The sequence below is a fragment of the Pelodiscus sinensis genome, chromosome 30, assembly GCF_052426305.1.
Source record: "Pelodiscus sinensis isolate ZL-2025 chromosome 30, ASM5242630v1, whole genome shotgun sequence".
Taxonomy (NCBI): Eukaryota; Metazoa; Chordata; order Testudines; family Trionychidae; genus Pelodiscus; species Pelodiscus sinensis.
In genome coordinates this window covers 5,152,921-5,165,759 of record NC_143081.1, presented here as the reverse complement: position 1 = coordinate 5,165,759, position 12,839 = coordinate 5,152,921, and the positions used below count along the sequence as shown (strand labels likewise).

At 54.8% G+C, this 12,839-nt stretch overlaps 3 protein-coding genes across 3 annotated transcripts in view; 2 read left to right on the top strand and 1 right to left on the bottom strand.

Annotated features, from left to right (window-relative positions):
• Positions 1 to 12,839, bottom strand: part of LOC149521034 (leukocyte immunoglobulin-like receptor subfamily A member 3) — a 1,043,054-nt gene that overhangs the window by 931,472 nt on the left and 98,743 nt on the right. The gene's annotated exons all lie outside the window — the stretch shown is intronic.
• LOC149521036 (Fc receptor-like protein 5) overlaps positions 1 to 12,839 on the top strand; it is a 238,989-nt gene that overhangs the window by 156,770 nt on the left and 69,380 nt on the right. The gene's annotated exons all lie outside the window — the stretch shown is intronic.
• LOC149521041 (olfactory receptor 10A7-like) lies at positions 8,625 to 9,566 on the top strand. The gene has a single exon (XM_089774124.1). The coding sequence runs from the start codon at positions 8,625 to 8,627 to the stop codon at positions 9,564 to 9,566; it is 942 nt and encodes a 313-aa protein (XP_089630250.1).

Sequence of the window (12,839 nt, the reverse complement as noted above, 5' to 3'; positions counted from 1 at the left end):
GAAACAAGAGGTAAGGTGCATGTTTTAAAAAGTGAGAGCTGTTAACAAGTGGGTTAGGGTTAGGGTTAGGGTTAGGGTTGGGATGAGAGAGGTGGTAAATATGCCGTCACATGAACTCTTTACATTGAGTCTGGATGTCTTTCCTGAAGATATCCTCAATTTAAAATCCAAGTTGTGGGTTGAGTTGTGAAATTACCATACAGTGGTATGGTTTATGTGATGCTGAGAGCATATTCGATCTTTATTTGGCAACTAATTTGGGGGCAGAAAAAATGAAAGGCAATCCGAGAGGGGTACCTGTAGGGCACTGATATTTTTACACATTGTATTTTCCTGATACAATGAAAGTACATCTTTTAGAATAAATTTGGGATCATTAAAAGCTTCAAAGTTTCTGAGGTCACACATAGTGGTTGTATTAAACAGGTTTCTTGTTGTCACTGATAAAATATTTTATTCTTTACATCTACCTTGGTGGGATTCTGAATATATTTTCATGGAAAGGTTTGCCAGCCTTGAAATGCTGAAAAATATTGTTCCGTGTAAAGTACATGAGCGGCAATGGGGCATTTGAAAGTGTTTTGTGTGAGATGTTCTACGATGAGTCTTAAGGAAAAGTGAGTTTGAAAAAAATATCTCAAGGGTCCTGGTGAAAAACCAGCAGAACATGAGCCTCCGACAGGCAGAACTGAACCTGGGCATGAGGCTCTACTGCGGCGGTTCTGAACTGACGGTCCATGGACTCCCAAGGGGTGCATGAAGCCCTGTCAGGGGGTACGTGATGTTCGCGTATGTTCAAGTATAGGTAATGTATTGAATTTAGTTATAAAAAATATTATCACCCAGCGGGATAGGTGATGTGTTTAGCTGAGACCAAGGGGTATGTGGACCGAAAAGGGTTCAGAACCGCTACTGCTTGAGGAAAACAACAGCTGGGTCCCCGCTGAGACTGTAGAGCGAGCTCATTCTCGCTCACTCACAGTAGGTGGTGTCGGTGCCACTAGCTGGGACAATGAACCACACCCAGCAGGTGCGGGGGTCACGCTGTGACCTAACAGGCTGACTGCTTTCTTGGCTGTTAAATCAGGGGAATAGTTACTAGGAGAAGAGGTGTCCTTTCTCCCCTGGATTTGGCACATTGTGACGTAGTGGGGGTACTTGCTGGGATGTGGTGACCCCTGCTGTCTGGAGCAAGACCCAGCAGGGAAAATCTCGCTAGGCAGAGATAAGGCCAAACTTGTCGAACCAGTGGCCAGACACCCCCCATGGAGAGGAACAAAGGAAGGTGAATGCTGCCCTGGACTGGGGGGCAGGGCTGCAAGGGAGTTTTAGTTGTTACTGTGGGAGAGCATGGAGGAGACAGCCTAGGGAGAGGAGCTGGAGTTTAGGGGCCCAGTCTCCCCCCAACTCAAGGGGGCCTGAGGCATCCTAGCCCAGTTCTGTGACCAGACTACATCTGTGCTGTGCTGTATCCTGGAGAGGCAATAAACTTCCTCTATTCCACTGGCTGGTACAGTCTGTTTGTGACATCTCGGGGTGCAGGAGACGGGGAACCCCCAACGTGCCGTCACACTGGTGTCAGAAGTGGGATGCACTGCACCCCGTGGATGAAGCTCCCAGCGGTGAGCGACAAGGCACAGTAGAAGCAAGAGCCCTGGAGCCAGGCGTGCTGGAGACAGAGCGAAGCGGTTCCTGGGAATCGTGGGGCGCTGCAGCACTAGACTGGTGAGTCTGCACCGAGGGGCCCAGCGGGCAGATGGCCTACGCCCGACTCTTGAAGGCAGAGCTGGTGGGGCTGTGCAGAGAGAGGGGCTTGCCGGTGCGGAAAGCAACCAAGGCCCAGCTGATTACCCAGCTGGAAGAGAATGACCAGCCACGGGGCCAGGATCTTGTCCCCAGGGGAAGCAGCCAGACCCCCCCTGAGAGTGTGTCAGGCTCAGAGAGGGGGAGGAGCGCTGGGACCCACCGGAGAGATGAGACAGCGTCTCCCGGGAGGCCTGCAAGCCGTAGCCCATCTAGGGCAGGGGCCAGCCCAGCGGAGCTGCGGCGGCTGGAGATCCAGCTGCGGATGAAGGAATTGGAAGTACAGGACAGAGAGAAGGACCGCCAGGATCGAGAGAGGCAGCGACAGCATGAGCTGGCCATGGCAGAGCGGAGAACCTGCGGGGCCCCGGCTGCGCCAAGTGTGGATGGGCCCCAGAGTCCCGGGGATGCCAGGCGCTTGGAGAGGCTCACAGTGGCCCAATTGAAGGACGTGGGCGACATAGACGGGTTCCTCAGCTCCTTTGAGAGGGCCTGTGGGCTGCAACAGGTCCCCCCAGCTGACTGGCTGCAGGAGCTCGTCCCCGCACTGAACCAGGAGGCGGCCGGAGTGCTCAGTCAGCTGGAGGACCTACAGCCAGGGGATTACAACCGAGTCAAGGAGGCCCTGCTGCACAAGTTCGGGCTGACCCCCGAGATGTACAGGAAGAAGTTCCGGGGGGTACAGAAAGGGCCACGGGAGACCTATGTGGACCTGGCCTCCCGCCTGGCGCAATACTGCCGCAAGTGGGTCTCGGGAGTCGGAGCCCAGACCGCAGAGAAGCTGCTCAAGCTGGTCATGATGGAGCAGTTCTATGAAGCGTGCCCACCCAAACTGAGGCTGTGGCTCAAGGACCGGAGACCAGAGAACCCCCAGGAGGCCGGGAGACTGGCGGATGAGTTCACGGAGAGCCGGTCCGGGGGTGAACGGGAGTCCCGGAGAGAAAGAGAATCGCGCAGAGACCGGTTCTCGGCGGAGCAACGGAGAGAGACACCTCCGAGGCGAGCCCCAGGGACCAGGACCAGTCGTCGATACCCCAGAAAACCAGCCAGGGCCCGGGCAGAGCCGACCCGAATGGGCCCACAGAACCTAACTTGCCATCGCTGTGGGCAACGAGGCCACAAGAGGGCTCAATGCACCAGGCGCAAGAACAGGTCCCATGACCTGGGACGTTCCAGGGTTAACTGGCTGGGGCGGGAGGAAGGGCCGGCTGCCCCAGTGGCAGGGGCTGGCCGGCAAACCTCAGCTCAGAGAGAGGGGAAGGATGCTCAGTGCACCTCCCCTGGGAGGTCTGACCCTCGGGAGACAGATTTATCCATGCACCGGGTGGGGGCGGGGCGGCCCCTACGGAGGGACTGCCTCGTACCCCTGGAGGTGGACGGCAGGAAGGTGACGGGTTTCTGGGACACGGGGGCGGAGGTGACGCTGGCCCGGCCCGACATAGTGGCCCCAGACCGTATGCTACCCGACACTCAGCTGACACTGAGGGGCATAGGCGGCACCCCCTTTGAGGTACCTGTAGCCAGGGTGCATCTGAAATGGGAGGCCAAGGAGGGCCCCAAGGAAGTGGGGGTGCACCCACACTTGCCCACCGACGTGCTAATGGGGAGTGACCTAGAGGAGTGGCCAGACGGACCCCACAGGACGCTGGTCACCACCCGTAGCCAGAGCAAGCGAGGGGCTTGCGGCCCGGAACTCGAGGAGGTTCCCCAACAGGGGGCCCAGGGCCCCGTCCCAGCAGACCTAGAGTTGGACCTAGGCAGTGGGGGGAACCACGGCCCTGTCCCAGCCCCAGCCGCTGAATTCCAGGCGGAGGTGCGGGCGGATCCCTCCCTGCAGGCCCTGAGGGACCGGGCTGACCTGGGTGCCGCTCAACCCCTAGGAGGAGATTGCCAGGAGAAGTTCCGGTGGGAGAGGGGATTTCTGTACCGGGAATGGCTTTCCCCCGGGACGGTAGGCAAGTGGGGGCTCCAGCGGCAGCTGGTGGTTCCCCAAAGGTATCGCCGCAAGCTGCTACACCTGGCCCATGACATCCCGTTCTCGGGACACCAGGGGATCCGGCGCACGCGGCTGAGGCTGCTCCAAAACTTCTATTGGCCGGGGATGTTTGCAGCTGTCCAGCGGTACTGCCGGTCCTGCGACTCCTGCCAGCGGGTGGGGAAGGCCCAAGACAGGAAGAAAGCTGCATTGAGACCCCTGCCCATCATAGAGGAGCCTTTCCAGAAGGTGGCGATGGATATTGTGGGGCCCTTCAACAGAGCGACCCGGACAGGGAAGAAATACATCCTGGTGGTGGTGGACTTCGCCACCCGCTACCCCGAGGCCGTGGCCCTGCCCTCCATCGAGGCAGACACGGTGGCAGACGCACTGCTGACCATTTTCAGCAGGGTGGGGTTTCCCCAGGAGGTTCTCACGGACCAGGGATCCAACTTCATGTCGGCCCTGCTCCGGTGCTTGTGGGAGAAGAGTGGGGTGCAACACACCTGGGCCTCGGCGTATCACCCCCAGACCAACGGGTTGGTGGAGAGGTTCAATGGGACTCTGAAGCAGATGCTACGGACCTTTATGCACAAACACCCGCAGGACTGGGACAAGTACCTACCCCACCTGCTGTTTGCGTACAGGGAAGTGCCCCAGGAGTCCACGGGGTTCTCGCCGTTCGAGCTGTTATATGGGAGGCGAGTGAGGGGCCCCCTGGACTTATTGAAAGACGAGTGGGAGGGGAAGGTCTCCCCGGAGGGTGAGCCGGTCGTGGAATACGTCCTGACATTCCGGGAAAGACTTGCCGAGCTCATGGGCCTGGCCAGAGAGAACCTGAGCAGGGCCCAGAGGAAGCAGAAGGTCTGGTACGACCGCAATGCACGGGCCCGCGCCTACGCTACCGGGGACCAGGTGATGGTCCTGATCCCCGTGCGGAAGAACAAGCTGCAAGCCGCCTGGGACGGCCCCTTCAAGGTGGTTAAGCAGCTGAACGAGGTGAACTACGTGGTGGAGCTGACGGGCCGGACGCGCGGCCAGCGGGTATATCATGTTAACATGATGAAGCCGTACTGGGACAGAGAGAACTTGGTGCTGGCCGTGTGTAAGCCCTGGGAGGAGCAGGGGGAGGACCCCCTGGTGGGCCTGTTCCCTGGGACCGGAGAGGACTCTTCGCTGGAGTCAATTTCCCTCTCGGACCAGCTCACCCCGGCCCAGCAGGCCGAGATCCGGGAGGTGCTGCGCTCCCACCAGCAGCTGTTCTCCAACAAGCCGGGTCTTACCAACCTGGCTGTCCACCGGGTGCAGACGGGCACTCACCCCCCGGTGCGCTGCTCCCCATTCAGAGTCACAGGGAAAACAGCCCAGGACCTGGAGAGAGAGGTCCAGGACATGTTGGCCCTGGGGGTGATCCAGCCGTCCTCCAGCCCCTGGGCCTCTCCCGTGGTGCTGGTTCCCAAGAAGGACGGGTCGATCCGGTTCTGCGTGGACTACCGGAAGCTCAACGCCATCACGGTGTCCGACGCCTACCCGATGCCAAGGCCCGACGAGCTCCTGGACAAGCTGGGGGGAGCTCGCTATCTCACCACCCTGGACCTCACCAAGGGCTACTGGCAGGTGCCGCTAGACCAGGAGGCCAGACTGAAATCGGCTTTCATCACGCCGCTGGGGCTCTATGAGTTCCTGGTCCTACCCTTTGGCCTCAAAGGGGCGCCGGCCACCTTCCAGCGCCTGGTGGACCAGCTGCTGAGGGGAATGGAGAACTGTGCCCTAGCGTACATCGATGACATCTGCGTCTTCAGCCAGTCCTGGGAGGACCACGTGGCCCAGGTCAGCCAGGTACTGGATCGGCTGAGGGAGGCTGGGCTGACCGTAAAGGCTGGGAAGTGCAAGGTTGGAATGGCCGAAGTGTCCTACCTGGGCCATAAGGTGGGGAGCGGCTGCTTGAAGCCAGAGCCGGCCAAAGTGGAGGCCATCCGGGACTGGCCTGTGCCCCAGACCAAGAAGCAGGTCCAGGCTTTCATTGGGATGGCGGGGTACTACCGGAGGTTTGTGCCCAACTTCAGCTCCATCGCTGCCCCGATCACGGAGCTGTGCAGGAAGGGGAGGCCCGACAGGGTGGTCTGGACGGAGCAGTGCCAGAGGGCTCTCTGTGCACTGAAGGGAGCCCTGGCCAAGGCCCCAGTGTTGGTAAACCCAGACTTCGACAAGCCCTTTATCGTGTTTACGGACGCCTCGGACACCGGGCTGGGGGCGGTGCTGATGCAGGCGGACGAGAAAGGGGAACGTCACCCCATCGTGTACCTGAGCAGGAAGCTGCTGCCCCGGGAGCGGAGCTACGCGACCGTAGAGAGGGAGTGCCTGGCCATGGTGTGGGCCCTGCAAAAGCTGCAGCCGTACCTGTTTGGCCGGCGTTTCACGGTGTTCACCGACCACTGCCCCCTGACCTGGCTGCACCAGATGAAAGGGACGAACGCCAAGCTGCTGCGGTGGAGCCTGCTCCTGCAGGACTACGACATGGAAGTGATCCACGTCAAGGGGAGCGCCAACATCATCGCCGACGCGCTGTCCCGTAGCGAGGGGCCCGAACTTCCCCAGGTCACGAGCGGAGTGACCCTGCTCAGTTCGCTCTCGGAGGGGGGAGAACTGTGACGTAGTGGGGGTACTTGCTGGGATGTGGTGACCCCTGCTGTCTGGAGCAAGACCCAGCAGGGAAAATCTCGCTAGGCAGAGATAAGGCCAAACTTGTCGAACCAGTGGCCAGACACCCCCCATGGAGAGGAACAAAGGAAGGTGAATGCTGCCCTGGACTGGGGGGCAGGGCTGCAAGGGAGTTTTAGTTGTTACTGTGGGAGAGCATGGAGGAGACAGCCTAGGGAGAGGAGCTGGAGTTTAGGGGCCCAGTCTCCCCCCAACTCAAGGGGGCCTGAGGCATCCTAGCCCAGTTCTGTGACCAGACTACATCTGTGCTGTGCTGTATCCTGGAGAGGCAATAAACTTCCTCTATTCCACTGGCTGGTACAGTCTGTTTGTGACATCTCGGGGTGCAGGAGACGGGGAACCCCCAACGTGCCGTCACACACATGCAGAAATCCCACGTCCCGTTTTGCGGTGCCCATCTGAAAAAAGCTTCCGATAAATTAAGGCGTGTTCAGAAATGAGCCACAAGAGTGGCTGAAGCTCTGGGCAGTTTCCTTGCAGTAACAGTCTCCATACGCTCCTCTCAGCAAGGAGAAGCTGGCTGGGTAATTTGATCCTGGCCTGTAGGTACCTACCCGGGGAAGACAGAGCTGGGTCCAGCAAACCGAAATGTCACGTGATGAAATGGCTGGAAATAGAAGCTAGAAAAACAGAGACTGCAGCAAAGGTTCCCAGTGTTGATAGTGAGGGGAGTGAGCCATCCGAATAGCCCGCCCAGTCCTGTGGGGGATTCTCCTTCTCTGCTGAGATTTAAATCAAGGCTGGACGTGTTCCTGGGGCAGAGGTGGGCAAATACTGGCCTGTGGCTGGGTTCGGTCTCTGGGGGTTAACCCCTGTAGGCCCCGGCCCCACCATATCTACCTGCACCGCCTCAGGCACTGGGAGCACAGCATCCCTTGCCACGGATCGCCGTTCCTGGCCACTGGGAGCTGCGATCTCCAGGACCAGGGGCGGTGCAGGTAAACATGGCGGCGGCAGCCCAGCAGGGGCTAACCCTGGTGAAATGGCCCAGTTTTAGTGCCCACCCCTGCAGGAGATGATCATTCATGATTTCACAGACTATCTATAACTGCGAAATTTTGATGTTTTTCTTCTCCCCGCTTTTGAAACTGTTTCCAAGCCCCTCGTGTTTTATTGCCCTCTCGGCACCTTTTCCATACTTAGTGTAGATTTTTTGGGATAGGACAACCACACCTGCTTGCACATTCAAGGTGGAGATGAACATACAATAATTAAGCCTAGTTTGGTTGTACCTGCTACCTACAGTACCAGGCAGGAGGTTCCTTTGAATGCTGGGTATGGTGAAGGGCTCCATTATTTCTAGTTACAGTAAAAGCAAAACCTGTGGGTCATTCCTGCTTATTCCCTCCCATCGATTCTTCTTACTAAACCCAATTTATAGCAAAGCGAGACTTGGTGGTTCTAGTCATAACTACCAATCAACTGCATATCGTGTACGATACCTATTATGCCAATATTTAGGCTACATTTTGCTGTGCCAAAATATTGCAAAAGTGCTTAATTAATAGTTTTCCGGATGTCTCTGGAATTTTTCTTATAAAAATGGGATGCACTAGGACCAGGCTGTTTCTGGTCCAAGTGTCCTGGTCTCGCTGTCCTGTACAAGCTATGCTGATTGGGCAGCACTCCTGACTCTCCTCCACCCTCTTTGGCCTTGTTTGTATGTGTCCATGAGTCCTCCAGAGCTGAGTCAGACCCAGGCTTTGCTTTGTGAGAGATCCAAGGACCGGATGAGGCTGGCACTGGAGACATTGTTGTTCTGGTTAAGGAAGGGCCGTCCAGGCTCTCTTACATGTATCCTGCTGCTTTCTATCCAAAGGAGGAGAACCGGGGCCAAGGCCAAAGGGAAGCTCCTCACCCGGCCCTTACAAGTCCCAGGCCCGCTTGCTTGGCTGGTTTCTCTGCTGGAACTCCCTGTCAAATATTCCCTCCAGCCGATCTCCCCCTCCCTCGTTCAGCTTTGAGCCACCAGGCAGTGACTGGAGTGACTGTCTGAACCAGCGTCTGTCACATCTGTCAGGGTGTCTGTACCCCCTGTCCAAGTCCAGCACCACAGGCTGCCGTATTGCAATGAATGTTAGTTATTGCTCCCAGTGACCCTGTTTCTGTCCCACAGACACACCCCATGGCAACCCAGGAACAAGGAAACCAAACGTCTGTCACAGAATTTATCCTCCTGGGATTCGGGGATCTTCCTGGCCTGCAGGTTCCTCTCTTCCTGCTCTTCCTCGTGATCTACCTGGTGACCATGGCTGGAAACATCGTTGTCATAGTGTTGGTTGTGGCCGATCGACACCTCCACACCCCCATGTACTTCTTCCTGGGCAACTTGTCCTGCTTGGAGATCTGCTACAGCTCCACCGTCCTGCCCCAGCTGCTGGCCGGGCTCCTGGCAGGGGACTGGACAATTTCTGTCACTGGGTGTCTCACACAACTTTACTTCTTTGGTGCTCTGGCAGGCTCAGAATGCCTCCTCCTATCAGTGATGTCCTACGACCGATATCTAGCCATATGCAACCCCCTGCACTACGCAGCTCGGATGAGTGGCAGGTTTTGCCTCCAGTTTGCCGTGGGATCTTGGATAGGCGGCTTGCTTTCTAGTTGTATAACCACAGTGTCAATAACCCAGTTAACCTTCTGTGGCCCCAACGGTATTGACCATTTCTTTTGTGACTTTATTCCCATTGTAAAATGCTCCTGCAATGATCCTCTGCTGATGAACACGTTGGCATTCACAGTCTCCTTGATTTTCTTACTAGTCCCCTTCGTACTCACCTTGGGGTCCTACATCTGCATCCTCAGAACCATCCTCAGAATCCGCGCTACGATTGGGAGGCAAAAGGCCTTTTCCACCTGCTCCTCCCACCTCATTGTGGTGAGCATTTACTATGGAGCTCTCATGATTGTCTACATGTTCCCGACCACCGACCTCCTGAGCGACTTCAAGAAAGTTCTCTCTGTCTCCTACACTGTCCTGACGCCCCTGGTCAATCCACTCATCTATGCCCTGAGAAACAGAGAGGTCCAAGAGACCCTGTGCAAAGCTTGCAGAGAATTAAGAACGTAAGAACACCCACTTTGGATCAGACAAAATGTCCATCTAGCCCAGTATCCTGTCTGACAACAGTGGCCAGTACCAGGTGCTCCAGAGGGAGAGTACACAAGAGGTAATCCTCACTGATCCTTCCCCTCTCACCCATTGCCAGACAAACAGCGACTAGGGACACCATTCCTACCCATTCTGGCTAATAGACATTCATAGACCTAACCTCCATGAATCTCGCTAGCTCTTTTTTGAACCCTATTAAAGTCCTAGACTTCACCACATCCTCTAGCAAGGAGTTCCAGAGTTTGACTGTGTGCTGAATGAAGAAAAACTTCCTTTTCTTTGTTTTAATCTGCTGCCTATTGATTTCATTTGGTGACCCCTAGTTCTTATATTTAGGGAATAAGTAAATAACTTTTCTTTATTTGCTTTTTCCACAGCAGTCATGATTTTATAAACCTCTATCATATCTCCCCTTAATCTCCTCTTTTCTAAGATGAAAAGTCCTAGTCTTTTTAATCTCTCCTCACATGGGACCCATTCCAAGCCCCTCCTCAGTTGTGTTGCCCTTTTCTTTACCTTTCTTAATGCCGAGAGATCATTTTTGAGATGAGGCAACTACATCTGTGCCCAGTACTCAGTTAAGGATTCTAAGATTCTGGCCCAGCGGGTTGCGTAGGTGAAAATGGAACAGCTGCAGCAGGGGCTGGGTTAGGGAAACCCGAGGACACCTCCCGCTATTACTGTTCCGCACACACAGCGACACAGAACCTAGTAGTGATAGAAATGTAGCCGTGTTAGTCTGGGGTAGTTGAAGCAAAATGCAGGACAATGTAGCACTTTAAAGACTAACAAGATGGTTTATTAGATGATGAGCTTTCGTGGGCCAGACCCACTTCCTCAGATCAAATAGTGGAAGAAAGTAGTCACAACCATATATACCAAAGGATACAATTTAAAAAAATGAACAAATATGAAAAGGACAAATCACATTGCAGAACAGAAGGAGGATGCGGGGGGGTGGGAAGGGGGAGGAAGGAAGGTAAGTGTCTGTGAATTGCTGATATTAAAGGTAGGGAGAGTGGGATGTTTGTGAGTTAATGGTATTACAGGTGATAATTGGGGAAACTGTCTTGATAATGGGTGAGAAAGTTCAAAGTCCAATAATGGTATCAGCAGAATGAATATGTGGACAAAGCTGGCAACGGGGTTTGTTGCAAGGGAACAACAAAGGACTGAACAACAAAGGACATCGTACCCAAAGGACTGAAAGTGAACAATCCACTAAGATCAACATACTTCACTGACTACAGTGAAACACCACTTGTCATCACCTACAACCCCCAACTTAAACCTGTCCAACACATTATCAAGAAACTACAGCCTATATTGGAACAGGATACCATACTCAAAGAGGCTCTGGGAGACAGACCCATAGTCTCCTATAGACAACCACCTAACCTCAAGATGATTCTTACCAACCACCACAGGACATACCACACTAATACCAACCCTGGTACCTTCCCTTGCAACAAACCCCGTTGCCAGCTTTGTCCACATATTCATTCTGCTGATACCATTATTGGACCTAACCAAGTGAGTTATAAGATCAAGAACACATATTCCTGCGCATCCAGAAATATAATCTACGCTATCATGTGCCGAAAGTGTCCGTCTGCTATGTACATTGGACAAACATCTCAGACACTTCGCCAAAGGATTAATGCCCACAAAACAGATATTAGACAAGATCACAAAGAGAAAACAGTTTCTTGCCACTTTAACCAGAAAGGACACTCTCTAAATGACTTAGCCACCTGCATTCTGCTACAAAGACCTTTTACATCTGCACTTGAAAGGGAATCCTCTGAACTGTCATTCATGTTAAAATTCGACACTTACCAACAAGGACTTAACAAGTCTTTGAACTTTCTCACCCATTATCAAGACAGTTTCCCCAATTATCACCTGTAATACCATTAACTCACAAACATCCCACTCTCCCTACCTTTAATATCAGCAATTCACAGACACTTACCTTCCTTCCTCCCCCTTCCCACCCCCCCGCATCCTCCTTCTGTTCTGCAATGTGATTTGTCCTTTTCATATTTGTTCATTTTTTTAAATTGTATCCTTTGGTATATATGGTTGTGACTACTTTCTTCCACTATTTGATCTGAGGAAGTGGGTCTGGCCCACGAAAGCTCATCATCTAATAAACCATCTTGTTAGTCTTTAAAGTGCTACAGAACCTAGTAGAGATTCTACAAGAACCCAGCCTGCACCTCCGCCTTGCGCCGCCTGGGGGCAGCAGTGACCATGCGCCTGGGGGCAGCTGAGCGGTCTGCAGCCCGCAGACACCGCCCTGTATGCTCCAGATACACACAGTGGGAGGGAACCTAGGAAAACCTGGACTGAAACTAACCGCGCGGAGAACCGGTCTGGCGTTACCAGTAGCAGAGAGGAGCAGCCGCCAGCCCAGCGTCCCTCTGCCGCGGGAGGTGTTCGCCTCGCCAGGCTGGAAGCGGGACCTACAGACTGGAACTGGAAGGGCCTTGCAAAGACCATCAACTCCAATCCCCCTCACGGCAGGACCAAGCACCGTCTAGAACCGCTGCGTCCAACGAATTCTGAACTTGCGACCTAGCCACACTCAAGCAGCCGAAGAGAGATTAGAGGTGAGCCTGTTGCACACTACGGATCTAGGTACACTTAAAAGTAGACACTGTCCCTGAGGCTTTAGAAGGATTTGATCTTATGCCTTTTGGCTTAGAAAACCAATACACTGACCCCTGAGCTATAGAGCCCTTCGGGGCTGCTATATCCCGTACTCCCTCTCTCATGTCTCCGACAAGTGAGTGGAACGCCATCCCCTGCCCAGAGCTGCAACCATTGGCGTGACCACGTTGGGTCAGACCCGAGGTCCTAAGCCCACAGTCCTGTTTGCCGGCAGCGGCCAATGGCAGGTGCGTCAGGAGAAATGAACCCAACAGGGAATTAGCAAGTGGCCCGCCCCGCTTGCCAGATACTTTGCAATCGACGGGCAGGGGCACGTCTCTGTGTCCGGGTCGGTGCCCGGGGAACGTTTCCTGCCAAATGTCGGTTCCAGGTGCGCTCGGGCGCCTGCAGAATTCCGGGGGAGCCGAGCCGGGCGCTGCTCCGCTGCCCCGTCCCACCACGTCCCCAGCGGAGATTTCCGTCCCAAGGGAGGAGGAACTAGTGATTTCAGGAGCAGAAATGCCACGTGGGTTGGAAAACGCTTCTGGCAGCAAAGCGCCGTCAGACACCGCCCTT

Bases quoted from the DNA above. Each gene is read 5' to 3' on its own strand.
- LOC149521041 (XM_089774124.1), top strand. From the start codon at position 8,625: ATGGCAACCCAGGAACAAGGAAACCAAACGTCTGTCACAGAATTTATC.